We start from the raw sequence: 27,479 nt of genomic DNA on the forward strand, positions 1-27,479 counted from the left end.
GCTGCCGGACCAGCCCTGTCTATAAAAGGGCCAAGCCAGTCCTTGGTGCTCGGGTCCACCTTCCTCAGACCCCTTCTGCAACCTCAGCGGAGAGGCCCGTGTTTCCTCCATCCTGCGTCTCCATGGCAACCGCCAGGGTATCAGAGACACAGGCCGGAGACTTCCCGACGCTGAGGAGATCCCTGAGAAAAGGGCTGGGGAGGGGGCGGTGTCTCCCCCCCCCCAGTCCCCCTAACCCACATCCCCAAATGCCCGCCCCTCCTCGGCGCTCAGCAGGGATGGAGGAGGGCGGCCTTTCCGGGGCTCCCCATTCCCAAGCCGAGAGTGGGGCGGGGGGGGGGGGGCGATGATAGCGGCAGGACGCGCCACGCGCTTAACACCTCCCTGGAATCGCCCCCCCCGCGTGGGGCGGGGCTGTGGAGGCGTGGTCTCTCGGAGTCCCGCCCCCGGGGCGGGGCCTGCGCCGGGGCGTGTCAGGAAGAGGAAGAGCGCGGCCGGCGGGCGGGCGCGCGGGAGGCAGGGCCGGGCCGAGCGAGCGCCGCGCGGCCACCATGGCCACGGACGAGCTGGCCAGCAAGCTGAGCCGGCGGCTGCAGATGGAGGGCGAGGCCGAGGGCGAGGCGGCCGAAGTGGCCGAGGCGGCGGAGGCGGCCGAAGTGGCCGAGGCGGCGGAGGCGGCCGAGGCGCGGGGCGGCGCGGACGGGGAGCTGAGCGCCAAGCTGCTGCGCCGCGCCGACCTCAACCAAGGCATCGGCGAGCCGCAGTCGCCCAGCCGCCGCGTCTTCAACCCCTACACCGAGTTCAAGGAGTTCTCCAGGAAGCAGATCAAGGACATGGAGAAGATGTTCAAGCAGTGAGTGGCCCGAGCCCCGCGCCCCGGGACCCCCGCGCCCCGGGACCCCCGCGCCCCGGGACCCCCGCGCCCCGGGACCCCCGCCAGGCTCTCCGCCGGGCCCCGCGCGCCCCTCGGCGCGCCGGCCTCCGGACCCTCCCCAGAGCGAGGCTGCCCCCGGGGCGACACGGCCCCCCACGCGGGCCGCCGCCACCCACGGGTGTGGGACCGGGTCTGTGCTCAGAAACCCCTGGGCCCTGTCAGGGGCGCTCGGCCCACCTCCCCGCGCCCTGCGCCCCGAGACGGGACCAGTGGCCTCCTCCCGCCACCCCCTGCTCCCCGTTCCCCACCCCCACCCACCCCAGCGCTCGCGGGCCAGACAGCCCCAAGAGCCTCCTATGGGGGAGCGCGTTGCTGCACCCATGCCGGGCACAGCCTTTTCATTGAGGTCCTCTTATTTCCTCTGCTGATCTCTGAGCCCCCACAACCTGGGTTCCCACTAGGAGAACACACACACACACACACACACACAGAGTTTATTTAGCACTTACTAGCAAACTGGTTGGGGGAACAACTCTCCCCCTTCTTCCCCCCCCCCCCCCACCACAGTTAGCCAGCTCCCAAATCTTTGGCCCTCCAGGGGTCTTTCTAGGGAGGAGCCCCTCAGGCCCTGTCCCCCACTCTGCAGACATGAAGTCTCCCCCATATTTCTCCCTCTCTGGACTTTAGTCCTCCCTGCCCCCTCCCACACTGCCCCCTCCTTTTCTTGCCCTCCCAGCTCCCTGCACTGAGCAGCAATGCAGTCCCTGATCCCCTGCTTTCTATGAGGAGTCTCTGTGTTCCCCACTACGGGCCTTCCCTTCCCTATAAAGGATCACTAGTGGCCCCCACACACTCCAGGCAGATAAGGGGCCCCTTCCTGTCTTAGGTGCTTCTGCCCCAGTTCTTTATAGCTCCCTGGGCAGTGTCCTCACCAGGTTAGACGGGCTCCACCTTGCCACACTCATCCCCACAAAGCAAAACTTGTTATCTCTGGGGAGGAACTGGAGAAGAAAGATTGCACTTTCTGTTCGGTCCATCCTTGACATAGGCAGCCCCTTCTCCCCTCAGCCACATGGGTGCCCAGGGCCAGTAAGGGGTGACAGTCTTCTCTTTGGTAACCCTCCTCCTGTTGCCTGTCCTTTCCCCTGGCTCTTGAAGAGAGGACAACCTACCAGGACTGGCTGGATGCATCCAGAAGAGGGTAGAACCATCTAGAGCCTATGTTTTGCATGGAGAAGCAGAGAGAGGTCCAGCCCACCCTAAACAGGCAGCGCAAAGGTGGCAGGGAGCAGACTGAGGGGTGTCAGCACCAACCACACTCTGACAGCCCAGACACCAAACAGGAAGCTCACGAAGGGGGTGTTTCACAAGTCCAAGCCCTGAGGAAGTTCTTCCCACATCTTCCTCTCCCAGTATCAGCAAAGCTTCTGCATTTGGCCCCAACACAGGGGAAGAGGGCTTTGGTTCTTAGTCTTAGTTGGCTGGATGGCCCAGGCTTTTTCCTTTGACACCCCCCCCCCCCCCCCCCCCCGCCTCCTCCACCTTCTAAACCTGGGTGTGGAGGAAGACCCAGAGCCAAAGAGCCCACATCCCACCCAAGGTCCTGGAGGGTGTTTTTGTAAAGTTTCCAACGAGCATCATCCCCACCACATTCCGAAATAGACACTAAATGCCCTTGAGGCCTGGGATGGCATATGGCTGTGACTTCCTTTAGAGTTGCCCAGGGGGAAGCCAGCAGCTATTCAGACAAGACAGATTCCTGCATCCTTAGACCCTGGCCAGCGGAGCTCCCCTTCCCTCTGGCTAGTAACTATTTCAATACCTTTATGCAGGTGAAGAGTAAGGTCTTACCAAGAATGCAGAGGTCTGTGTCCGTATCTGACATCACCAACATCCCACTTTTCCTTCTTCCCTGAGCTTTCTCCTGGGCTTTCATAGCATCCCTACCCCCCCCCCAAAAAAAGATGGAGCCGCTTTGGGGACACCCACACGCCCCAATTGAGCTAGCTTGGGAGGCTGCAGTTTGGTCTGTGAGGGCAGCAGTGGGGAAAAGCCGTTATAACCTGTGTTTGCAAAGCATACTTGCTTTTCATACAGGCTGTTTTGAGGTTCCGTTTGATGAGGGGTACTTTGCTGGAGACAGAGTTTGCTGAGCCCCACATGCTACCTCTTGGCACCAGCGCTGCTTCCTGGGGTGTTAGGAGGTCTTAGGGAGCAGGAAGTAGCCAGGAAACTGGACTTGTATGGAAGGAAGTGCCACCCGCTGGGGGGCCTGGCCAGGATGGAAAGCTGACCGATTTTGTATTCAAGGAAACAAGGCTTCACTGTGCGTACCGGACCCAGCCCAGCTGAGTCCTGACTGTGAACGGCCAACAACCAGCCCTTGTGGAGCACAAAACCCTTGTTTCACTGCTACTATGCCAGTGGGTTGCAGCCTCCTGGGCCCCAGCAGGGCCTAGGGATTGCAGCCAGGGCCTCGCTCTAAGTCTGGAGCAGGAAACACAGGCAAACATACAGGCAGACCTGGAGTTGGCTTCTCCTGTGATACTGAACTAGGAAGCTGGGCTTCCTTCCTTACCTTGCTTGCTGTCCCCAGGCCTCTGTCTCCCCATTTGCAAAAGGATCAGGCTGTGTTTGGTGATGCGCAAAGACCCCTCACCCTTTGGCTGTGACTTGCTTATTTCTGAGGAATCTTGAGCCCCAGTGGATATCAGAACTGCCTTCCAGAGAAGGCTTCTGATCCATCCACTCGATTTGCTATGGCAAATCCAGCAGTGCAGGTTCCTCCCTGGAGAGACTCCAGCCCATCTGCCCATTTTACAGAAAAGGAAATTGAGGACTTGCTCAGGACCATAGGGAGGCTTCATCATCCAAACCAGAGCCTCCTGGTCTGCAAAGTAGGGATAGTGGCTTCTGCTTCTCAGACATGTTGAGTTCTGATCCAGCATTGGGCACAAAGAGGCATTGCCTCCTTAGGCCTAAACTTAGTCTGCTGGTGTGGTCACAGGGCATCTGTTACCTCGAATCCCCCACTCTTCTCCTTCCTGCTTTCTGCCCATCCATCCAGGGCTGTTTTTAAAATCCTCCAGGGCTAGAGTCCCTTGGGGATGCCAGCCCCAGGACTGGCGAGACCTGCTGGAAAGGACAGGAAGCCATGGCACAGTGAGCCTGCTGTGGAATCAGAGGAAAGTGCCCTAGTTCTTGTCCTACTGAACCTCGGGGCCCTGCCCCAGCCTCCTTCCTACCTTGTCTCATAACCCCTTGTGTGAAACAGACAGTCTTTCCTTATCTTCCGGCCAGCGCTTTTCTTCTTAAGCTCCTGAGGCTTCTCTTCCCTCCTCTCCCCTCCCTGCTCCTCTCCCCCCCTCAGTGGTTAATTTGAAGTTGGCAGTACTGGGTTCAAATCCCAGGCATGTGCCCTGGGAATGTCACTTCAACCTCCCTTTTTTTTATTTTTTTTTTTGGTCGGTCATGGCCTTGAACTCTGCGCCTGAGCGCTGTCCCTCAGCTCTTCAGCTCAAGGCTAGTGCTCTACCACTTGAGCTACTGTGCCACTTCCAGTTTTCTGGTGGTTTATTGGAGATAAGAGTTTCCTGGACTTTCCTGCCTGGGCAGGCTTTGAACCGAGATCCTCAGATCTCAGCCTCCTTAGTAGCTAGGATTATAGGTGTGGGCCACCGGTGCCCAGCAACCTTCCTTTTTTTGTGTGCCAATACTGGGGATTGAACTCAGGGCCTGGGCACTGTCTCTCAGCTCTTCCTGAAGGGTAGCACCCTATCACTTGAGCCACACCTTCACTTCTGGCTTCCTGATAGTTAATGGGAGATTAGAATTTCTTGGACTTTCCTGCCCAGGCTGGCTTTAGACCTCCCATCTTCGAGTTCAGCCTCCTCACCCTGGAGCAAGATGATGAGCTCTTGCTAAGTTACTGTCTCCATCATCACATTTGCAAATGCCATGTAGTATTGGTGGTCCTAGGGGCTGACCCTGCAGTAGCACATACCAGCCTACATCTACCCAGGAAGGAGCTGCCAGGCTGGCAACAACCCTTTGTTTTGGGGCTGGAATGACGGACCCAGCCTGCCTCCAGCAGGCACTGATTGACAGCTACATATGGCTCTGATAAATAACAAAAATAGAGAAACATTCATTATCACTTAATTACACTGAAGGCAGGTGGCAAGAAAACAAGGACAAGCAAACAAAAGCTTGGAGTGACATAAAACTGCAACTCCAGCACCTTTCAGCTCCCACCCAACTGAGTCTTTCTGGACAAGATACTGTCCAGGTACTTCCGAGCCTCAGTTTCCCCTGGAGTTATAGGACCTGTAAAGTACAGAGGATTCGTTGTGCAAAGCATTGAGGACTAGAGCCTATCAGTGTTGGCCTGTAGTCTTGAAAAGCATGTCTGTTCATGTGTGCATTTATACACATTTATACATACAGATCTGAGCAAGTTCAGAGATTTGAAAACAGTGCTCCTGAGCCAGGCACCGATGGCGCACACCTGAAATTCTAACTACTCACAGGGCTCAGATCTGAGAACTGTGGTTCAAAACCAGCCCAGGCATAAAAATCCTGAGATGCTTATCTCCAGTTAAGTAGCAAAAAGCAGGAAGAGGAGCTGTAGCTCAAGTGGTAGAGTGTCAGCCTTGAGTGATAAGGCTGAGGGAGAGCATGAGGCCCTGAGTTCATGCCCCAGTATCACACACGCTCCCACGCTCCACCCCCCCCCCCCCACCTCTCTGTTTCTCCTGCCTTCCAGAGGCTAAATCTCTGAGACCCATGGTGTGGTAGGGTCTCTGATGAGCCCACATGAAGGGGAAATGTGCTCCCCACAGCCACCCCCACCCTTGCCTTCACTCTGCTCTTCTTAAATAGAACCTCAAGGTCCAGCTACTCCCAGAGGGACATGCCGAATAACTCAGGGTTCAAGTTCAATGCTCACAGCAGCACAGATGGTGAAACTGAGGCTGGAAAAGACTGAGTCACTTGTCCACAGTTACAGCCGGCGCTGGGGCCAATGGTAGAGTCGGAAGGCCCAGGGGACTCTGGCTATGTTGGGGTGTAAAGGGCTGCTCAGAGTCCCAAGGGAAAGCAGTCTATGGAGGCCCAGTGGTTGGGGCCTGCAGCAGCCTGGCTTTCCCATAGGGTTGGGGGAAAGCGTCTCCTGCCCCCCTGGGAGGCCCTAGATCTATGTCCATTCCTCCTACTTCCCCCTCTGCCTCTGAGTCACCTCTCCTCCCAACTTTTGGTTCTTCTTGATTTTCCTGGTCCTCCCTGCCTTCTCTTCTCCTCTTGTTCCTGGGACCAAGGCCTGGGCCTGCCATCAGCTGGAAAAATCCAGGCCCCTGGACCTGCTGCCTTGGGGCCAGTCAGGGCTGGCCTGGAAGAGTAGTGAGGTCGAGTCACTGAATAGCCTATGTGGGCTCATTCTCCCTCCCTGCTCAGCAGCCTTCTCCTTCACAGCCTGTGAAGGGCAAAGGCAGGACTTGAACCCAGATCTCAGCCAGGTCTGTCAGACTCCAGACCCCCTGTCCCCTCAGCTCGGATGAGTGGACTAGCAGCTGCGGAAGCCAGATGGAAATGAGGAGGCTCGTGCCCCACCCTGGAGCTGGCAGGTCATAATCTGCATTTCAACAGGCTGCCCAGGTGTGCGTGCCCACAGCTCCCTTGTCACTTGCTAGAGGGTGACCTTAGGCAGGTGACTTCATCAGGAGCAGCTCAGGAATCACTAGATGAATGGAGTCTGGACTAAGTAATTAATAAACACTGGGGTTTTATTAGGCACTCAAGAAATGCTCTTTATAATCAGTGTCCTAACCAGAGTGATTATTCAGAGCAGGCAGGGAGGAAAGCAGAGGTGAGGAGCCAGCGGGACGCCAGCTCCAGGCACCATGGTAGGCTGAGCGCCCAGGAACTTGCTGTCAACAGAGCGCCCACTTGATCCTGGGAAGTCGCAGCGGGGCATGAGTACTCCACACTGCTTCTCTGCTCCAGCCCCTCCATTCTAGTTCCAGACACACAGCAGCAGATTGCGGTCAGATTGAAATCAAGATCAAATCCCACAGACAGGGCTGGAGGAAGCCATGTGGGCATGAGGAGGGGGTGGCAGAAGAGTGTAGGAGTCATCATCCCGCTTCACACCCCTCCTACTGAGCATCCGGACCAAGCTGGCAGGACAGCTAGCAAGGTATTGCCATCTAGAACTTTCCTGCTATGAGCAACCTGTCTTCCCATTTCTTGGGACATAAAGTAGAGGCTCTGGGCATAGGCTAGGAGAGAACCAGTGGGAGATGCGCTGTCATTGTAATTGGGTTAAGAGACTTTAAGTGCCTAGTGTGCTAGCCAATTTGTATCCATAATCACACTCTTGTTTGCTTGTTTCTGCCAATACCAGGGCTTTAAGTTAGGCCCTTTACTCCTGTTCCACATTTTCACTCACAGCTGGCTCTCTCCCACTTGAGCCAAGCTTCCAGTCTAGCATGAGTGTGTGTGTGTGTGTGTGTGTGTGTGCGTGCGTGCGTGCGCACAAGTACCATGGTTTGAACTTGGCCTCAGGTTTTCTATGGCTTTCTTGCTTATGACTGGTGCTCTACCACCGAGCCACACCTCCAGTCTAGCACTTGCACTTGCTCTGATAATCCTAAAGGTAGATAATAATGATCACAATTCAGTGCTGAGTCCAAAGCCAGGTGGGCCTGGTGGCTTTTGAGCCCATAAACAGTGTCCCTTCCCACATCTGTCCTACACCCCCAAGGGTCCTGGGTCAGGAGGGACACCCTGAGATCACTCTGCCCTCACCCTGCACAGCCCAGCGGGAGTGGGAGATGCCTGCAGTAATCGATAGCCCAAAGCCAGACGGGACCACTGAGGGGAGGGAAGAAGGACGCTCCCGTCCTAGAAGGTTCACAGCACATCTGTAGCAGTGCTTTTTTTTTGTTGTTTTTTTCTGGTTTGAACTCAGGGCCTGGGCACTATCGCTGAGCCTCTTTGAACTCAAGGCTATCATTCCACCACTTCAGTCACAACGCCACTTCCAACCTTTTCTGAGTAGTATATTGGAGATAAGAGTCTCATGAACTTTCCTGCCCAGGGTGGCTTTGAACCACGATCCTCAGATCTCAGCCTCCTGAGTAGCTGGGATTACAGGCGTGAGCCACCGGCGCCCGGCTTGTAGCAGTGCTTTTGATGAGGCCTGGATGGGGCCCCTGCTGCCCCTTGTCACCCCTGACCTTGGCCGATGCTCTTCCTCTCTGAGCCTCAGCCTCCTGGTCTGCTGAATGGGGTGTCTACGCCTGCTTCATAGAGTTCTTCAGACACTTGGCATAGTGCCTGGCACATAGTAACTGCTCAGCAAAGAGTAACTGGTCTGGTAATTGTGTGAAAGGGGTGAGCTGAGGCGCACAGCCAGGCACCAGTACTGCATGCCATGCGACCAGCCACTCCCACGTGGGAGCTTCCAGTTGTCAGATCTGGGGGCACCGGGGGCAGCAGGCAGCTGGGTCAACCCAGAGGATGGTGTCTGCCTGGATGGCAGCCGGGTGTGCCACTTGTGAGGGGGGAGGGAAGGGGTTTCTGTCACCAGCATCCGGGGCAGCAGCTGCCTAGCCCTCCCTGGTGAGAGCCATTCAGGGAGAGCACACAGGAATGCGGGCTCCCTGCCAGCCCCAGTGCTGAGAGAACTGCTGAGCTCCCAGGCTTTGTGCCATGCTCTGGGTGCCCCTGGCCTTTCCAGGTAGGGCTCTCAGCCCAGCCCCAGAGGCCGTGTAAGATTGAGAATGTGGGATCCTAAGGAACTAGGAAGAATCATGAAACCCACCTGCTGTGTGACCCTGGGCTGCTCACTGCCCTCTCTGGGCCCCAATTTCCCTCTGTAATTGGAAGCACATAGCCAGACTGTATGTGGGTCATATGACCTGACCTGCACCACCGATGTTCCAGCCGAGAGCTTCCAGCCAGGGACGCTCCATCTCCTCCCACCCAAGGACTTCATTCTCTGCTGGCTCCTTGGCAGCCCCTTGTCACCTCCTTGCCAGCCAGAGGGGCACACACTCTGTCATTCCACCCTCTACGTTGCTGGGTGCTTGGGGAGGGCTGACAGGGGCTGTGGGGGCCAGGGGGTCCCCGGGTCACCTTGTCCACCCCGTTCCCCAGTCTCATCCTCCATGAGCCCCATCCACCCAGACTGGAGCCCTAGGAGGGGCTCAGCTGGTTTTCATCATTCCCAGTATCATAGCGATGTTCATAAAAAGTTCATCAAGTACCTGCCAGCGTTGCGCTGAAATCAGCAGGTTTGGAGCACCTGCTACGCGCGAGCTGTTCTGTATCCACAATCTCACTCTCTTTAATAGTCCTGCAGGCGGCAGCACCAGCAACGGTCACTGGTCATTGTGTGTACGCACATACTGTGTGCTGGTACTGGCACTCGAACTCGGGGCCTCGTGCTCTTGCTTCGCTCTTTTGCTCACTCTGCCACTTGAACAGCACCTTCACTTCTGCTAATTAGAGATCGGAGTCTCTCCCGTTTATCTGCCTGGGCTGGCTTGGAGTCAGCATCCTCAGACCTCAGCTTCCTGAGTAACTGGGATTACAGGCCTTAAGCCACGGCACCCTAAGGTGACTGGCCGCCACTGCTACAAGTAGCATGGGGGGGGGGGCTTAGTGGAGATTAGGCCCTGCTCTGAGACCCTGTGTTTAATCCTTGCCCCGTTTCTTAGCCAAGTCAAAGAACTATTGGCAGAGGTGGGTAAATCAAGTCTCAGGGCAGGGGGTGGGAGTCAGAGACTCAAGTGGGGTCACTCAGCCAGCAGGGGCCTGAGCTAGGGTTTGAACCCATGTCAGTCTAGCAGAGTTAGTATGACTACACACATTGAGGCTGTCCTGGGTGAGTGAGCCTAGACCTGTGGGCCTCAGCCACAGACCACATGCAGAGCTGTACCCCTGGAACAGCTACCTCCAGGCCCCCCTCCCCACACCCGGCTTCTCCCAGCCCACGTGGCCTCACCTTGGCCACTGACTGCTTGGTGCTGCGGCAGCCCCTGCATTGTCCCCCTGGGGCTGGAGCCTGCTTGGATGCATCCCTGGCAATTGATTAGTCTTTGATTGAGACAGACAGCGGTCTAAGCCGCAGCCCAGCCAGCGCCCGGAGGTTGGCAGCGCCTGAGAATCCAGAGCCCAGGCTTCCATCCAAATTCAAACACTTTATCTGCACTTGCCTGGCTTTGGGAGAAATTCACACACTTGCACAGGGGCTCCCAGGGCCAGGGTCAGTGTCTGGCCCTCTGTGTCCTGGCCAGTTGCTCTCTGCTATGCAGTCTCCTCTTCCTCCATCCTGACCTCCCAGGATGACCCCCGGAGTCATAGAGAGAAGGACCTCCACCCTGGCTAAATCTCACTAGGGTGATGGTGGCTGCTCTGCCTGATGCCTCTGCTGGGTGCTAGGTGTGTGTGAGCCCAGTTCTCATGCTGACTCCACCCATGTTGGCACCTGCCGCCTCAGGGCTCCTCAGCCTCAACCTCAGCGACATTTAGGGCTGGATGGTCTTGGTGGTGGGGACTGTGCCATGGACTGTAGGGCACTTAGCAGCTTTCCTGCCCACTGCCCACCAGATACCAATAGCACACGTAAGTGTGGGGGGGGGACATGCAGCCCCGGAGGACACACCCCTCCTTACAGACCACCATGCTGCAGGGAACTGGTTACTCAGGCCAGTCATCCTAACTACCCAGGAGGCTGAGATCTAAAGCCAGCCCCATAGACAACTCCAAGTTAACTACCAAAAAGCTAGAAGTGGAACTGTGGCTCAAGTACTAGAGCGCCAGCCTTGATTGAAAAAAGGACAGTGCCCAGGCCCTGAGTTCAAGTTCCAGAACCAACACACACATAGTCGGTGCTTTGATGTGGATCCCAGAACCCCAACATATTCACTGAGCTTCATTAGAGCCCAGCCAGGAAGTGGAAGGCCAGCTTTCTGAGGGGCCGACCTGACCTCTGCAGATTCTGCCCCTCTTCTCCCCCTCCCCCCAAGTTGCAGGCAGTTGCTCCACAGGCCCCTCCTCCTGCCCCGCCCGCCGCCCTCAGGCCCTCTCCTATCTGCCACACACAGTCCATCGCCCCAGACGGGAAGGTGGTCAGGGGACCCTGTGTTCCTTCCAGGCCCCCGAGCCCCATCCTTCCTGTGCTCCATCACCCCAGCCACTGACTCACTTGTGAGTGAACTATTTATAACCCCCGGCACAAATACTTCCTCAGCTGCAGGCAGACACCGGCTGTGTAGAAAGGCAGCCCCTGGACATGGGGTAGGGTCCCGAGCAACTGAGAAAGCTTAGGAGCTCCACAGAACTAGGGGAGAAGCCTAGCAACTTCCTTACTGCTGTATGAGCTTTGGCCAGTCACTACCTCTCTGTACCTCTGTTGTAAAATAAGATCATGATACGAAGACAGACTTCAGGAAGTGACTACTACTAGCTGTCCAGAGTGGCACACAGCTGATGTAAGTAGGGAAAGGCAAGGGACGTCCTCAGGAGTACAGAGGTGGAGCTGGAATGGAGTGTGTGTTCACACGCTAGCACTCAGCCCTTCCCTGTCGCTTTGCTGTCACCCAGCCAGCTGGAGGCTTCAGACCCACGCGGGGCTTTGTTAGGCACTGAAAAGCCACTCTCCCCGCCCCCTCCTCCAGCTGTCCCAGGAGGAGGGCAGGCAGGTGTTTGCTTAGCCTGATAATGCCCACTCCACCGGCTCCACCCAGGCAGCGCACAGGCTGGCGGCTGCCCCTGGCCACGGTCACCCTTCAGGAGGAGGGTGAGGGACTGGGAGACGCTGCCACACCGTCTGTCTCTGCCCTACTGTTGGAGAAAAGCTGGATGGGGGAGAGTAGACTCCTTATGGTGTCCTTGTAGAACCAGGCTGCTCAGCCCTCCCCCACTCCCTCCCCCTCCTCCCCTCACAAAAAGAGAGGTCGCATTTGGGGGGCTTGGGGGTTCCGCTCAGTGTTAGACGTGTCTGGCATGCCTGATAGCTCAGAGGCCGGGAAGGTGCTGGGCCTGGCCAGAGAGAGCCCCCAGCCGGCCTGTGGGAATCCTCGCTCCGTGCTGGACGGAGACAGGTGCCCTCTGCCCTGCGGCCTCACTCGTCCAGATCTGGGCTGTGCCGGGGTGTCCTTACGAAGCTGTGTTCGCAGGTACGATGCTGGGCGGGATGGCTTCATTGACCTCATGGAACTGAAGCTCATGATGGAGAAGCTGGGGGCCCCCCAGACCCACCTTGGCCTGAAGAACATGATCAAGGAGGTAGATGAGGACTTCGACAGTAAGCTCAGCTTCCGGGAGGTGAGCCCCACCCCCACCCGGGGCTGCCTGAGGCCCGAGGGTATCTCCTGTGCTGTGTAGTAAGCATACATTGAGTGACATCTGTATACTGTCCAACCCTGGGGGTACAGATTAAGACCCTGTGCTTCTAGGGGGACCCTAGAGAGGGTGCCATCACAACACTGGGGTTCAGGTCAGCCTGTTCTTCATTGAGCCCATCTGGCAGCGGTGGTGCCAGAACCCCGGGCGGGTTCTTAGAAGCCCCCTGAGCATGGGCGAACTAGCAGGAGGCCAAAGGAGGCAGGGGGGGAAGGAGGTGACAAGGGCCACTGGGAAAACTGGAGGCCACCAGAGAGGGAGGACGTCAACCCAGGGGGATGGTCCAGAGTCCAGAACACAGGTTCAAATCCTTGGGGCACTGGGAGTCCAGGCAAGTCTTCTACTGTCTCTGGGCATTCCTCGTTCCCATAAGATAGGTGTGCCTTTCAGGGCCCAGTGGGAGACAGGGATAAATGTGCTCGCCCCTATAAGCCCAGCTACTCAGGATGCTGAGATCTCAGGGAGATGGTGCCAAGCCAGCCTAGGCAGGAAAGTCCCAGTGACTCATCTTTAATGAATCAGCAAAAAAGCTCAAAGTGGTGGGGCTGGGAATGTGGCCGGGTGCTAGAGTGCTTACCTAGCGTGCAGAAGCCCTCGTTCGAATCCTCAGTGCCATATGGACAGAAAAAGCCGGAAGTGGTGCTGTGGCTCAAGGGGTAGAGCTCTAGCCTTGAGCAAAAAGAAGCTTAGGACAGTGCCCAGTCTCTGAGGTCAAGTCCTAGGATTGACCCAAAAAAAGCTCAAAGTGGAGATATGGCTGAAGTGGTAAAGCACCAGCCTTGAGTAAAAAATGCCTAGTGAAAGTGTGAAGCCCTGATTCAAGCCGCAGCATCAACTGGATGATTCTGGGTGTGGATAGACACAGGACTGCGTAAAGCAGGGTCCTGAGCAGACAAGAGATGAGGGGCCCAGCTTCCCATCATGCAGAGGGGCAAATAAGAGGCTCAGAGAGGGAGGGGCACTGAGGGGCCACAGCCCAGCTGTCCTGGTGTGTCCTGGTCCTGGTGTGAGCAGGCCTCCCTCTCCAGGGCAGGCCTGAGTCCAGGCCCGGTGTGTCCTGTGACTGACACCCCACCTGTCCCGTTGTAGTTCCTCTTGATCTTCCGCAAGGCGGCAGCTGGGGAGCTGCAGGAAGACAGCGGGCTGCACGTGCTGGCCCGCCTCTCCGAGATCGACGTCTCCACCGAGGGAGTTAAGGGAGCCAAGAACTTCTTCGAAGCCAAGGTGAGGAACCGGGGGCTGGGCAAGTCTGGACTGGTAGCCTGGGCCCTGCCCACCCCGTTCACCCAAGCCTTCCTTCTTAAGGCCTCCCTCACCTCCCTCTGGAACATTCCAGGCTCCACTGGAGGGCAGGAAATCAGGACAGCATCAGTCATTCTATTATGGGGCCCTGCTCTGCACCAAATATGAATTCCATCTTTGTTTTGTCTTCTTTTGTTGGATTTTTTGTTTGTTTCTGGGGTTTGAACTCAGAGCCTTGTTCTCTCATTCAGCTTGCTTTCTGGGCTGGAGCTCTTCACTTGAGCCGTCCCTCCTGCTTGACATTTTGCTGATTAACTGAAAATAGAGTCTCACAGGCTTTCTGCTCTGGCTGGCCTCAAACCACATCCTCCAGTCTCAGCCTCCTGAGAAGCTAGGATTAACAGGCGTAAGCCACCAGTGCCCAGCTATGAATTTTGTTTTTCAATCCCATATAAGAACCTGTGAGGCCAGAGTTGTCAAGCACGGGTTGTTAGTAGAGAAACTGAGGCTCAGAGAGGCGAATGCAGTGTTCCACCCCTAGCCTGACCTGGTGGAAGCCAGAGCTGTGTGTGTAGTCAGATGGGACAAGGCTAAAGACTGAGCCAGAGGCAATCCCAGATCAAAGTCCCCAGCGGGCGGTGTGGAGGCCCCTGCAAGCCTAACCCTGCGCCCCCGTGGCCTAGGTGCAGGCCATCAATGTGTCCAGCCGCTTCGAGGAGGAGATCAAGGCGGAACAGGAGGAACGGAAGAAGCAGGCGGAGGAGATGAAGCAGAGGAAAGCAGCCTTCCGGGAGCTGCAGTCCACCTTCAAGTAGGGAGGCCCGGCGGCCCTGCCCCGCCCCGCCTGGTGTGTCACAGGGGCAGGCCGAGGCTGAGCGGGAGTCCTGGCCGCCCATCTGACAGAACCACAACTAAAATCCTAAATCGTGTGTGATCGGAAGCTTTGCGAAGGGTCTCAGGAGTGGCCCGGGCCCTCACCACCCCTCCCGCAGCCACCAGCGCAGGCCCTGCAGCCACCCCTGCGGCTCACACCCCGCCGCGCCGCTGCCTGCCCCAGTCCAGCTCCCGCCATTCCATTCCTGTGTCCTGTGTGCTCGCACCCCCACTCCCCAGCCCCTCCACCGGCCCTGACCCAGCCGGCCACCCTGCCCTGGAACTGAGGAGGCAGGGGCGCCACCAGAGAGCAGGACCTAAGGGACTGTGGGAGATGGGGGGGTCCCCAGGACCTTGGCCTCCAGCTCTGCCCCCTCTCTCGGATGGAATGGGAGCGGCCTCTGCCAGGCAGGGTAGGGGGCTGCCATGCCAATCTACCTCTCGGGCCCACTCTGCTGGGCTGCCCTGGGGTTCCCGGCAGGGGCAGCGGCTGGGGAGGGCCGGGTGGGAGAGGAATCAATCCCTCACCGAGAGAAGAGCCCAGCTCTCTGCCTTGACTCCCCCATGTGTCCAGGAAGTGCTTTGACAGCGAGTCTGTTCGCACCTGGCCCCTGTCCATGCTGTGTCGTGCCCACCCCTCTAGGAAGCATGGGGACCCCGTGCCCGTCACCTGCTGGGGGATGGCCCCCCATGCTCGCTCGCGTGTGTCCGTGTTGCCTGTTGCTGTGTTGTGAAGCTGTGACCCCCGCCCCCAAGTGAACGGGCCAGAGTTATGCAACTTTCTGTGTGTCTCCTGACGGTGTCCCTGCCTTTGGAATTGAATAACTCTTTATTTTACTACGCTGTCCCGAGAGCCCCCACCGCGCCGCTGCCGTGGCCGGCAGAGCTTTTATTTTTTTGGCGTCGAAGTGAGAGGGGGGGAGGGGCTGAGCGAGCGTGGCGGCCTTCGGCGGCGCCGCATTGGCCTTAGAGGATGTGTTTATACAGATGAATGTAAGATTTTCTTTGGGCTTGTCTTGCATTTTCTCTTTCCTCCCTCCTCACCACCCCTGCCCCTCTCCCCTAAAACACAAAAACAAAAAAAGATACTTCTTCATTTGGTGGTACGATTATTTTTTTTAACTAAAATGAGATAAAATTGTATATTCGTATGTGTGTATGTGGTTCTTGAAGGTTCCTGGGGAGGGGAGGAGCTGGAAAGGGAGGGGACAGGGACAGGGCACCTGGAGTCTGGGCACCCATGACAGAGGCCTAGGGGACACACTTCCTAAGGGGGAAATTGCCCTTTGAGGCCCACATGGTGCCACCAGACATTAATCTGAGCATTTACTTGGTCCTCAAGCCAGCCCTCAAAGGGGGTGTGCTATTACTTTTGTTTTACAAATAAGAACTGGCTGGGAGGCCTGAGCTGGATATGGCGGCTCATGCCTGTCATCTTAACTACTTGAGAGGCTGAGATCAGAGGGATCCAAGTTCAAGGCCAGCCCTGGCAAAAGTTCTGTTTCTCAGCTAATAAGCCAGGGTGCAGCTGGGGCCCACCCATCATCCCTGCTCTGCTGGATCATAAATAGGACCATGGTCCAAGCAGGCTAGGGCAAAAAAGCCAGACCCTACTCAGTAAGTCAAAAAGGGCTGGCTCATGGCTTAAATGTCAGAGCATCTAGCAAACAGAAGACCCAGACTTCAAACCCCAGTATCACAAAGTAATCTAGGAGGCCTGAGTCTCTGAAGGGTCACAGGACAGCAGAGCCAGTGGATGCAGCCAGCCCTCCCAGTGCACAGCTGAGCCCACCACCCTGTGGCCAAGGGTTGTAGTGCACCACTGCAGTCCATGGTGCAGGAGCTCTGATTCAAGGCTGGACTGGGCTGCAAAAGGAAAACCTGTTGGCTTGAATTATGAATTGATGTGCCACCTGCCCTCCTGAGCAGGCCAGAGCACCCCCTGGGGAGGGCAGGGCTGGGACCAGCAGCTGCTCCTGTGGTTCTGAACACAGCGCCACCTGGTGTCCTCATCTCCCTCCTGCTCACCCCCAGGGAGAACCAGGACCTTCCTCTCCCCAGCCCTGTGCCTCTAGCACAGCCCAAAGGGTCTGGGTAAACACAGGACTTTCTCATTAGACTTGGCATTACTGCCCCCTGGCTGTCACAGTTGATACTGCAAAAGTCCAGATGTCCCTTGCCCCTTGGCCTTGCTCTCAGCTTCTGGAGGTATATTTCCGGGGTCCACCACCCCTATATGTTCTAGATGCCTGAGAAGCTGTCAACACAAGATTGTAGGTTAGCCATGGCCGTTCAGTGCACCAGAGTCCCGCAGTGGGAGGGAGGGGTCAGGAGGAAGGCCCCTGTGTGCTCAGGGCTCTCATCCCATGCGTCCGTGGGATTTAAGGGAAGCCTGGCAGCCCCTCAACTCACCCCCGAGGGGGTCCCACATGCTCTAACATTTCAGCCATGACCCTCATCCAAGAGCAACAGCTGCCACTCGAGTCCTGGCCCCAAAGCCAAGAAAATTTCAACCTCTGTCAGTGGCACCTGCTCCTTTCCCAGGCTCGCCCCATTCCCAGGGCCTTGTCTGCCCCCCCCCCCCCCCAACACACACACCCAGCCTGGCCTCCCACACGTCCCTCTGGTGCTTTTCCAGCACCGCCTCCTCCTGAGCAGCCCACCAGGCCTGCGGAACCCAGGGTTGTGCCAGGGGAGGTAGAGAGCCTGTCAGCATCTCCCTCAAGCCCTCTGCTCCTCCTGGCCAGGGATGGATCTGTAGAGAAGGGGCCTTGCAAGCCCCATCCCACCAGGTCCCACCCAGAATGACTCGCCTCAGGCAGAGCTCCAGCCCTGGACCATCACCCTGGCTGGCAGGGAGCTCCCTGGGGTCATCTGGCCCGGTCCTAGCACTGAGTCTGCACTATAGTAGGGCTGAGGGAGTATGGGGAAAATGAGCGAATTAATTACTCTTTCTTTTGCATATATTTCATGGCAGTCCCTCACAATCAGGCAAGTACAATGATGACATCTTTAAATATGCACATTTTAATCCGCTCCACACCCACACCTTCTCCAATCACAGGAAAGCCACTCAGAGCTCCTCCTCCAACTTCTCCAGCCAGCAGACAAGTCAGCCAGCCTGGTGGGCATCACAGTGTGGACACTGGGAATGATGACCCCTGCCCAGGGGCGCCATGCATAAGCACAGCGGGGCTGGGGGGGGGGGGAAGAAGGGAGGAAAAGGGGAGTGTGGCAACAGCCAGACAACAACCACCCCTGCCCAGCTGCCCTTCCAAGGCCCGGACCCCAGAACCACTCAGAATCTCAGCCATTCCACCACAGATGCCTCACTCAGGAGGACACGCTCAAGTCCCTGTGTGCTCCTGAAGGCCCCATGCCACCTTGAGGGATCCATGGAAGTGTTGTTCTTCCTTTAAAATCAGCAAGGGGCGGGGGCTGGGAAGGTGGCTCAGTGGTAGAGCACTTGCCTTGCATGCATGAGGCCCTGGGTTCAGTTCCTAATCACCACATAAGCAGAAAAACCCAGAAGTGGCGCTGTGGCTCAAGTGGCAAAGTGCTAGCCTTGAGCTAAAGAGCTGAGGGACAGTGCCCAGGCCCTGAGGTCAGCAGGGGGAAATCCAAAATGAGTTCTATATAGTCATACACTCATAAATTACAATTTTAATTATATTTTGGTGGAGGACCATGTCAACAAAGCTCAAGCCTTCAAATTACAGTTTTAATTATATTTTGGTGGAGGACAGTGTCAACAAAGCTCAAGCCTTCAAAGAATCAGATGGTAGGTCGAGCATGATGATTCACAGCTGTAATCCCAGCACTCAGGAAGGGAAGAAAGGATTTCAAATTTGAGACCAGCCTGGGCTACATAGGGAGACCTTATCTCAAAAAGAAAAAAAAGACAATGACAATTTTTTTTTTTGGGGGGGGGGTCTGGTCGTGGGGCCTGAACTCTGGGCCTGGGCGCTGTCCCTCAGCTCTTCAGCTCAAGGCTAACACTCTACCATTTGAGCCACAGCGCCACTTCCGGCTTTTTTTGCTTATGTGGTACTGAGAAATCGAACCCAGGGCCTCATGCATGCAAGGCAAGTGCTCTGCCACTGAGCCACCTTCCCAGCCCAAATGACAATTTTTTAAATCCTCACTTTAGAGATGAGAAGTATAAGCACAGAGAGGTTAACTTATGTATACAAGGTCACACAGCCAGGAAGCAATGGTACTGGGCTTCCCTTCACCATGGGTTTAGTCCATCTCATCAAAGCCCCCAGCATCCTATCTTCAACATCTGAAGCAACTGAAGGCCAAGCTGGAGTCTCTCTGGGACAATTATTCATTGTTGTCTTCCACACAGGGCCCTCCTTGACTTATAACAAGACTGCTGCCTTAAAGTCTTGCTGTCTGCGCCTCTGAAAGCAGAAGGAACCAGGAGCCCCTCCTGATGCCCCACTGTGAGCATCCAGACAATAGTGACTCTCTTCCTGCAGGCACACTGGCTCAGGCTTATCATCTCAGGCACTCAGAAGGCAGCATTGGAAGTGGAGCTGTGGCTCAAGTGGTAGAGCACCAGTCTTGAGCAGAAAAGCTAAGGAACAATGCCCAGGTCCTGAGTTCAAGCCCCAGTCCTGGCACACAATAAAAAAGTAAGGCTGGGAGTTGGTGGCTCACACCTGTGATCCTAGCTACTGGGAAAGCTGAGATCTGAGGATCGCGGTTCAAAGCCAACCTGGGCAGGAAAGTCCGTGAGACTCTTATCTCCAATTAACCATCAGAAAATGGAAGTGGTGCTGTGGCTCAAAGTGATAGAGCACTCGCCTCGAACACAAAAGCTCAGGGACAGTGCCACAAACTGACCAAACTAAATGGGTAGTAGGTGGTTTGAGGCCAGCACAGGTAAAAAGTTATAAAGACCTCTTCTGAACAAACAAGCCGGGCCTGGAGGCATACTTCTATCCTCTCAGCGTTAGAGACTATAGGTAGGATCATGGTTCCCAGGTCCAAGGCTACCTTGTACAAAAAGCAAGATCCTACTCAAAAATTAATCTAAAAGCAAAAAAAGCTGGAAGCATGATTCAAGTGGTAGAGCGCCTGTCTAGAAAGTTCCAAGTCTGAGCTCAAACCCCAGTACTACCCAGAAAAGACCGTGTCACCTGGCCATGCATCCAGTACATCCATGGCTGTATGTGTGCATGTAGTGCTGGTGTGAACACATCAGTGTGCAACGTACAACAGGGTCTTGCTGACATGCAGGAACTTCTGAAGACCCCAGTGAAAGATTGAGACTTGAGACCTTTTGCTTTGTTTTTTAGCTATATTTTTTTGTGCTGGTTCTGGGGCTTGAACTCAAGGCCCCTGAGCTTTTTCACTGCAGGCTGGCACTTTACCACTTGAGCCACAGCTCCACTTCCAGCTTTTCTGGTGGTTAGAGATAAGAGCCTCGCAGACTTTCCTGCCCGGGCTGGCTGCTCATTTTCCCAGCTTGCTCAGCAGACACAGAGGAAACTGAGGCCCAGGGAGGCAGCACAGGGTCTGGGGTGCCACCTGGTCAGTCACTGACATCGGCAGAATCCAGACCCCATTTCAATCCCATAACTTGCTCAGTGTGCAACTCTGCTCACTGTTCTGGTCTCTGAACTGGTGGAGGGTGGAGAGGGGGGTGGGAGGGAGTGTAGGGCTTGTCCACCAATAGATCCAGTGGCTTGGGAAGTATCCACTGCCCTACCACCCCAATCCGGACCCACCCTGGGTCACAGTTCAAAGCCAGCCCCGTTAGAAAAGTCCCCCTGAGACTCTTACCTCCAATGAGCCACTTCAAAAACTACACATGGCACTGTGGCTCAAGTGGTAGAGCACAGGAGCTCAGGCCCTGAGTTCAAGCCCCACAACCAACCAAAAAAATAGTACAAGCTTATTTTAAAAGATAAAAAAGAACTTCAGGCATATAAAAATATAGACAAAAGTCCAGCTGGGAAGGTGGCTTAGTGGTAGTGTTTGCCTAGTATGAATGAAGCCCTAGGTTCGATTTCTCAGTACCACATAAGCAGAAAAAGCCAGAAGTGGCACTGTGGCTCAAGTGGAAGAGTGCTAGCCTTGAGCAAAAGAAGCCTAAGGACAATGCCCAGGCCCTGAGTTTAAGCCCCGGTACTGGTTTAAAAAAAATAGAAGCATGGACAGCAGGGCAAATAATGTCCTGAACTACATCCCGTGCTAGCATAAAACACACCAACAAGCTGGGCACTGGTGGCTCACACCTGCAATCCTAGCTACTTAGGAGACTGAGATCTGAAGATCGCAGTTCAAAGCCAGACGGAGCAGGAAAGTCCATGAAACTCTTATCTTCAATTAACCACTAGAAAACCAGAAGTGGCGCTGTAGCTCAAGTGGTAGAGTGCTCGCCTTGAGCAGAAGAGCCAGGGACAGCGCCCAGGCCCAGAGTTCAAGCCCTATGACCGAAACAACAACAAAAGCACCCACTGGGAGAGAGGAAATGGGAACACACCCCAAGCTCAGTAGAGCCCCCCACACCCCTCAAAAAAAATCCTTGCCCCTCCCAACTGGCACTCGTTCGCAGCCAACCTTGCCTCCCATCCAAACCAAACAGCAGCCAAGGTCAGAGAAAGCACCCTGTTGGAACAGGTTCCTCTGGGGTGTGTCTTGGCCTTGACCTGGGGCCTCGCCCCCTTCGGGGTCCCCTCAGGCCTCCCTCGGGTCTATAAAGCACCCTTTCCCGGCCTCCACAGGCAGCCTCTGAGCACCTGCACCATGCTGGCCATCACAGTCTTTGCTGCACTCCTGGCCTGTGGTAAGCTGGGGGTGGGGACCAGCGGCACCCCTGGGTGCCCTTGGCTCTCCAGGAAAGGCACTTTGGGGGTCTGACTACTGGTAGCTGTGTGTGAGTTGAGTCACTTCCTGCCAGGTGGTCCTGCAAGGTTGAGTTCTGGGCCACACGCAGTATGGTCCAGAGGGGAGGCAGAGGCTGGGCACAGGAGTTTCTCCTTGCAGGACCAGCAGAGCCCGCCTTTCCCAGCTCTTTCTTCTCAGGGATTTTTTCATCACCTCCATTTTGGTGGCATTCTCCCAGATTAGGAGCCCAAGGGTCTCAGCTTAAAGGCCACTTGCCAGGGCTGGGAAGGTGGCTCAGTGGTAGAGTGCTTGCCTTGCATGCATGAGGTCCTAGGTTTGATTCCTCAGCACCACATAAGCAGAAGAAACCGGAGGGCACTGTGGATCAAGTGGTAGAGTGCTAGCCTTGAGCTGAAGAGCTGAGGGACAGCGCCCAGGCCCAGAATTCAGGCCCCACAACCACCAACAACAAAAAAGGCCACTTGCCTATTGTTGGACCCAGCCAAGTTATCTGGCCTCTCCTGATCCCCCTGGCTTGTTTGGCAAATGAGAACACCTGTTAAGAGTTCCTTCATTGAGAGGATCATGGGTTTGAGGCCAGCCCTGGCAAAAACTTAGCAAGACCTCATCTCAACCAGCAATTTAGGTATAGTTGCCAAACAATACCATGCAGAAGAAGAGGTTAGAGGATAGTGATGTGAGGCCAGTACTAGGCAAAAAGTTAATTGACTCACCAGAAATCAACTAAAGCCAAAAAGGTTAGGGATGTGGCTCAAGTGGTAGAATGCTTAGCAAGCATAAGGCACTGAAGATAGTGTCTCAGTCAGCAGCAACAGCATAATAGTAGTTGCTATTTAGTGCATGGTTACTGCATGCTCAGCTGTAGACATGGGAGCTGACCTCTTGAAATACAGGGTCTCTTCCCATCTCCATGCCCCCAGAGGAGGCTGAGGGAGGCTGGTGTACGGCCCAGCACTAGTGAGAGAGGCAGAATATGAGCCCCAATCTGTCTCACTGCCAAGTACACACTCTGATCACTCCACACACTTCCTAGCTGGGGGGAGCTCAGACGTTCATATCCATTGCCCAACCCCCACTCGGCTGTGCCCTGAAACAGGCAGCTGGACAGTGCACCAGGACACTTGCATAGGCAGCCCCGTGCCTGTTTCCCTCTATCTGTACTGAGCCCGACGTCACAGGGCAAAATCTGAGCCCCTCCTGTCTGCCCAGGCACTCAATCCCTGCTCCCACCCTCTGCCCCCTCTGTCCCTCCCTGCCCTTCCCCTGCACACTTCCCTCTGTGTCTCCAGCTGCCAGCTGCGGAGTGCCCAGCTTCCCACCCAACCTGTCCGCACGGGTGGTGGGGGGAGACGATGCGGTCCCTCACAGCTGGCCGTGGCAGGTGAGCATTCTTCAGGCAACGGGGAGGGATGCGGGGAGGGCTGGGGGACCCGTTGGGGGCTGACAGGAGGCCCTTCTGCTCCCTCTGGCAGATCTCTCTGCAGTACCTGAAGGGTGACACGTGGAGGCACACATGCGGCGGGACGCTGATCGCCAGCAGCTACGTCCTCACCGCGGCCCACTGCATCAAGTGAGCAGGCTGGGGTCCCACAGGACCCACCATCGCCCTGGGGCAGAGACATCTACCACAGTTGGTGCAACAATAGACAAGTAAAGGCATAAATTAGAACAGTCCGTGCGGGGCGCCAGTGGCACGCCTGTATCCCTAGCTACTCAGGAGGCTGAGATCTGAAGACCAAGGTTCAAAGCCAGCCCCGCAGAAAAGTCTGTTGAGTCTCTTCTCTCCAATGATTCACCCAAAAGCCAGAAGTGGAGCTGTGGCTCAAGTACAGAGCACCCATCTTAAGCAAAAAAACCTAAGGGAGAGCACCCTACCCCGAATTCAAGCCTCAGTACTGGCGCTCACACATACAAAAAAAAAAAAAAAGATAACCAGAGCAAAAAGGACTGGGGGAATGGTTCAAGGGGTACAGCACTTACCTTCCAAACTTAAGACCCCAACACAACCCCAACAAAAGAAGTCAAAAAATTCGAATGGGGGGGAGGGGGGAGTGACAGAAGCAGGGAGAGTCAGTGACTTTTTCCACAATGCTTTGTTTGTTCCCCCCACCGCAGCCCTGGGGGAAGGGCCCTGGGTCACCCCGCTTCACAGGCCACCCCACCTTACAGCTGAGGAGGCCCAGTCTCAAGGCTGCCCAGATGTGCAGCCAGGCCACAGCTCAAGCCAAGACCGTGGATCCAAGTCCTGGGCCGGGCCCTGGTCCTGGGCCCGGCCCCGGGCACTGGCACTCGCCCAGGCCCAGAGCCTGGAGTCCCCACTAACCTGCAGCGGGCAGGGGCTCAGGCCCCGCTTGACCCCGCTCCCTTCTCCACCCAGCAAGTCCCTGACCTACCGCGTGGCCCTGGGGAAGAACGACCTGACGGTGGAGGACGAGGAGGGCTCCGTGATCGCGGAGGTGGACACCATCTACGTCCACGAGAAGTGGAACTCACTCCTGGTGCGGTGAGTGACACCCAAGGGGCGGGCCGTGGGCGGGGCCAAGTGGGCCTGTGGGCGGAGCCAGTTGAGTGGGCGCGGCCATCTGCAGTTGTGGGTGGGCGGTGGTGGTGGGCGGGGCCTTGTGCCTGTGGGTGGGGTCATGGGCGGGGCCTTCCTGCCTAGCATCCAAAGAGATGACTCCTAACAGCAAAGGCTAAGGGGAGGTGCATCTCCCCAGGTTCCCACCATTGGCCAAGGGTCCCCCAAAGGAACAGTGATCCTAGGGCTGTCGTGCTGTCCTGCCTGAAGCCTTCCAGCCCCATTACCAACAAAAGACGAAGAAAAACTTTTGTGGGGCGCCAGTGGTTCATGCCTGTAATTCTAGCTACTCAGGAAGCTGAGATCTGAGGATTGAGGTTCAAAGCCAGCCCAGGCAGGAAAGTCCGTGAGACTCTTATCTCCAAGTAACCACTTAGAAAACCAGAAGTGGCTCTGTGGTTCAGGTGGCAGAGCACTAGCATTGAGCTGAAGAGCTGAGGGACAGCGCCCAGGCCCAGAGTTCAAGCCTCATGACTAACAAAAAAACAAAATGCATCTGCAGGCATTCCTCTGTGGCAGTGATTTCCAACTCATCGGGCCTTCTTTTTCTGACAGATATGTAGCCCACTCTGAGGCAGAGAAGCCAGGTCTAGGAGGGTGGATGAGCTGGTGAGAAGCGGCTGGCTCGTTCCTCCTCCCACCCCTTGGTCTCCATAGGCAGCTAGAAGTCAGAATGTTTACAGAGGATCCCTAACCACCCACCTGACCCTGGCTCCCAGCCTGAGCCTCCTAGCAATGGCAGGAGGGGCCAGAACCCAGTGCCTGCTCCCTCAGCCTCCCACTCACTCAGCCTCCGCTCTGAATTCCAGCAACGACATTGCCCTCATCAAGCTGGCAGAGCCTGTGGAGCTGAGCGACACCATCCAGGTGGCCTGCCTGCCCGAGGAGGGGTCCCTGCTGCCTAAGGATTATCCCTGCTACGTCACCGGCTGGGGCCTCCTTTGGAGTGAGTAACACATACAAATGTGCACACACGTGGGATCACACACTTACATGTAGGTGCCTACACACACGTGTGCACCCAGAGGAAATCTCCAGAGACTTCCTGGAGGAAACGTTTTCATGTCATACAGTCAACATCACAGTACCACATTTGCCCACCACTCCCCCATTCTGCCTGCACCTTTTCATATATAAAAAAGAAAAAGAAAAACTCATAGCTGGGCACCAGTGGCTCACACCTGTCATCCTAGCTACTCAGGAGGCTGAAATCTGAGGATCAAGGTTCAAAGCCAGCCCAGGCTGGAAAGCCCATAAGACTCTAATCTCCAATTAGCCACCAGAAAGCCAGAAGTGGAGCTGTGGCTCCAAATGATAAGAGCGCTAGTCTTGAACAAAAACAGCTCAAGGACAGCACCCAGGCCCTAAGTTCAAACCCCAGAACCAGCACAAATAAATAAATAGGCAAAGAATCAGGGCTCCCACCGGGAGGTGCAGGCAGGGCGCACCTGCGTGCCTGTTCCGTGCCGGCATCTTCTCCTCCACGCCTGGGCCAGGTGGGTCCCAGCCTGGCTCCCCTCCTCACTGCCGTTCTCCCTGCAGCCAATGGCCCCATCGCTGACAAACTGCAGCAGGGCCTGCAGCCCATTGTGGACCATGCCACATGCTCCCGGTTGGACTGGTGGGGCTTCCAGGTGAAGAAGACCATGGTGTGTGCGGGCGGTGATGGTGTCATCTCTGCCTGCAACGTGAGTGTTGGGGTGCATGGGGCCCCGGTCTGGGTGTGATAGAAGCCGACTGCCCCGGGTGGGCTGCGGCACGGGGAGTATCAGCCCACTCCCTGACTGCCCTCCCCACAGCGGGTGATGGGAACATGATATGCAGAGTTCAAGGCCTGGGGACAGAGCATTGTACTCTATAACCTTGGGCGGGCTGCACGAGCTCCCAAGCCTCAGTTTTCCCAGCAATGCAATGGAACCATAATAACCACTTCCCAGGACTACCACCAGGGTTGAATGAGGCTCATCACACCTGCGCAGAGGCTGAAAAGAGCTCCCCCCACTGCAGACTGTCAGCTGCTCCCTGCAGCCAGGGACTCGGGATGCAACAAGAACAAAACATTGAACACAAGCTCACACCTAGCTACTCAAGAGGCTGAGATCTAAGGATCATGGTTCAAGGCCAGACCGGGCAGGAAAGTCCATGGGACTCTTATCTCCAAAAAAAAAAAAGCTACAAGTGGAGGTGTGGCTCAAGTGGTGGAGCGCTAGCCTTGAGCAAAAGAGCTCAGGGACAGCACCCAAGTCCTGAGTTCAAGCCCCAGGACTGGCAACAACACACACACACACACACACACACACACACACACACACACACACCTTCCTTTCCGTCTCCCTATTCTAGCTTCCTTGCTTCTCTGGGGAGCTCATGGAGAAAAACCCAGGCACAGAGATGGCTGGATCATCTCAAGATCACACAGCAAACCAAGAACTAGCCTACAGGCCACAGACTCCCCAAAGAGAGCAAAGTGGCCCGATGTACTCTGCGGCCCTCACCATGGCTAGCGCAGGGGGAACGGAGGCCGAGGGCCCACCCCGGCCTCTCTGCGGACCTCTGGGGGTGGCCCAGAGCTGATGTCTGTTTCTTCGGGTGCAGGGGGACTCAGGCGGCCCACTGAACTGCCAGGCAGAGAATGGGGCGTGGGAGGTTCGCGGCATCGTCAGCTTCGGCTCTGCCAAGAGCTGCAACACACGCAAGAAGCCCACGGTCTTTACCCGTGTGTCGGCCTACATCGACTGGATCAACCAGGTGGGCATCCCTGCACCCCTCCCTGCTCCCCAGCCCGCCCATCTCACCCCTCCTCCATTGCTCCTGCAGGCCTTCCTTCCTGGGAGGAAGTCAGTCATTCAGCCTCCTGATGCAGGCCTCAGCGGGCAAAGGCAGGGGTGCGCTGGGCTGGGGCTTTCCCGCCAGGCCCAGGATGTGTCCCGTCCGGGACAACTAGGCCTGTCCTTCAGGGCCCTGTGCTGCCTCCCTACCCGAGAAGTAACATGTCCCAGAGCTTATGGTGTCCCCTCTTTCCTCAGAAAATGCAGCTCTGATGCACACTGGGACGCTCCACAGCCAATCCTGAGAATCAATAAACAAACTTCCCGCCACCTCCCAAGCCTGGACCTTGATTTCGCCTCCTCCCCCCCCCCCCCCCCCCCGGGTTCCTGGGCTCTCTAGGGCCTGCGCTGCATCATTAACCCATCTCACCCTGTGAACTTGGCTCCAGCCTTCCCATCTTGCCTCTGCAGTGCATCTGTCATGCACAACTCCCACCCCAGGCCAGTCTCCCTCAGTCCAGCAGGGCCAAAGCCCTAGAGGACGAGCTGAGGGACAAACTGGGGCCTCCTGGAGGAGCTCCTGGCTTGTCGGCTCCCACCCCACCCCCCAACACAGCCTCTACGGTGGCTACTGTCTGGAGATCCCAGCACTGCCCTCGGGTTTGATAGAAGCAGAATCACAGGCAGAGAAACTGAGGCACAGGGAGAGGAAGAGCTGAGCCACATCTCGGGAAGAGGCAACAGCCCACCAGCCAGCAGGGGCTCAGGAGTGATTTTACTCACACAAGAAGCCACAGGGCCCACAGCACCCTCTCAGTTGCTTGCAGGGACACAAGAATGGTTCAAAGCCCAGTAAGGTGGCCACACCTGGAAT

At 56.3% G+C, this 27,479-nt stretch overlaps 2 protein-coding genes across 3 annotated transcripts; both read left to right on the forward strand.

Moving 5' to 3' along the window:
* The first annotated feature begins 470 nt into the window (after positions 1 to 470).
* Positions 471 to 22,190, forward strand: Efhd2 (EF-hand domain family member D2). 2 transcript variants are annotated; one of them, XM_042669761.1, is made up of 5 exons: positions 503 to 853; positions 12,058 to 12,205; positions 13,373 to 13,507; positions 14,209 to 14,376; positions 22,180 to 22,190. In XM_042669761.1, exons 1-4 carry the CDS (start codon positions 552 to 554, stop codon positions 14,338 to 14,340), a joined length of 717 nt encoding a protein of 238 aa, XP_042525695.1. In that variant the 5' UTR covers positions 503 to 551; the 3' UTR covers positions 14,341 to 14,376; positions 22,180 to 22,190. The 2 variants fall into 2 exon arrangements, with proteins under 2 accessions (XP_042525694.1, XP_042525695.1); XM_042669760.1 differs by lacking the exon at positions 22,180 to 22,190 and having other exon boundaries at positions 471 to 853; positions 14,209 to 15,549.
* Positions 21,141 to 26,935, forward strand: Ctrc (chymotrypsin C). Its single transcript, XM_042669758.1, has 8 exons — positions 21,141 to 21,197; positions 22,549 to 22,640; positions 22,732 to 22,829; positions 23,637 to 23,762; positions 24,647 to 24,783; positions 25,380 to 25,525; positions 26,433 to 26,585; positions 26,864 to 26,935. Exons 1-8 carry the CDS (start codon positions 21,158 to 21,160, stop codon positions 26,876 to 26,878), a joined length of 807 nt encoding a protein of 268 aa, XP_042525692.1. The 5' UTR covers positions 21,141 to 21,157; the 3' UTR covers positions 26,879 to 26,935.
* Positions 26,936 to 27,479: the final 544 nt, after the last annotated feature.

Source organism: Dipodomys spectabilis, unplaced genomic scaffold, assembly GCF_019054845.1.
Source record: "Dipodomys spectabilis isolate Male_0828 unplaced genomic scaffold, ASM1905484v1 ptg000504l, whole genome shotgun sequence".
NCBI classification, from domain to species: Eukaryota; Metazoa; Chordata; class Mammalia; order Rodentia; family Heteromyidae; genus Dipodomys; species Dipodomys spectabilis.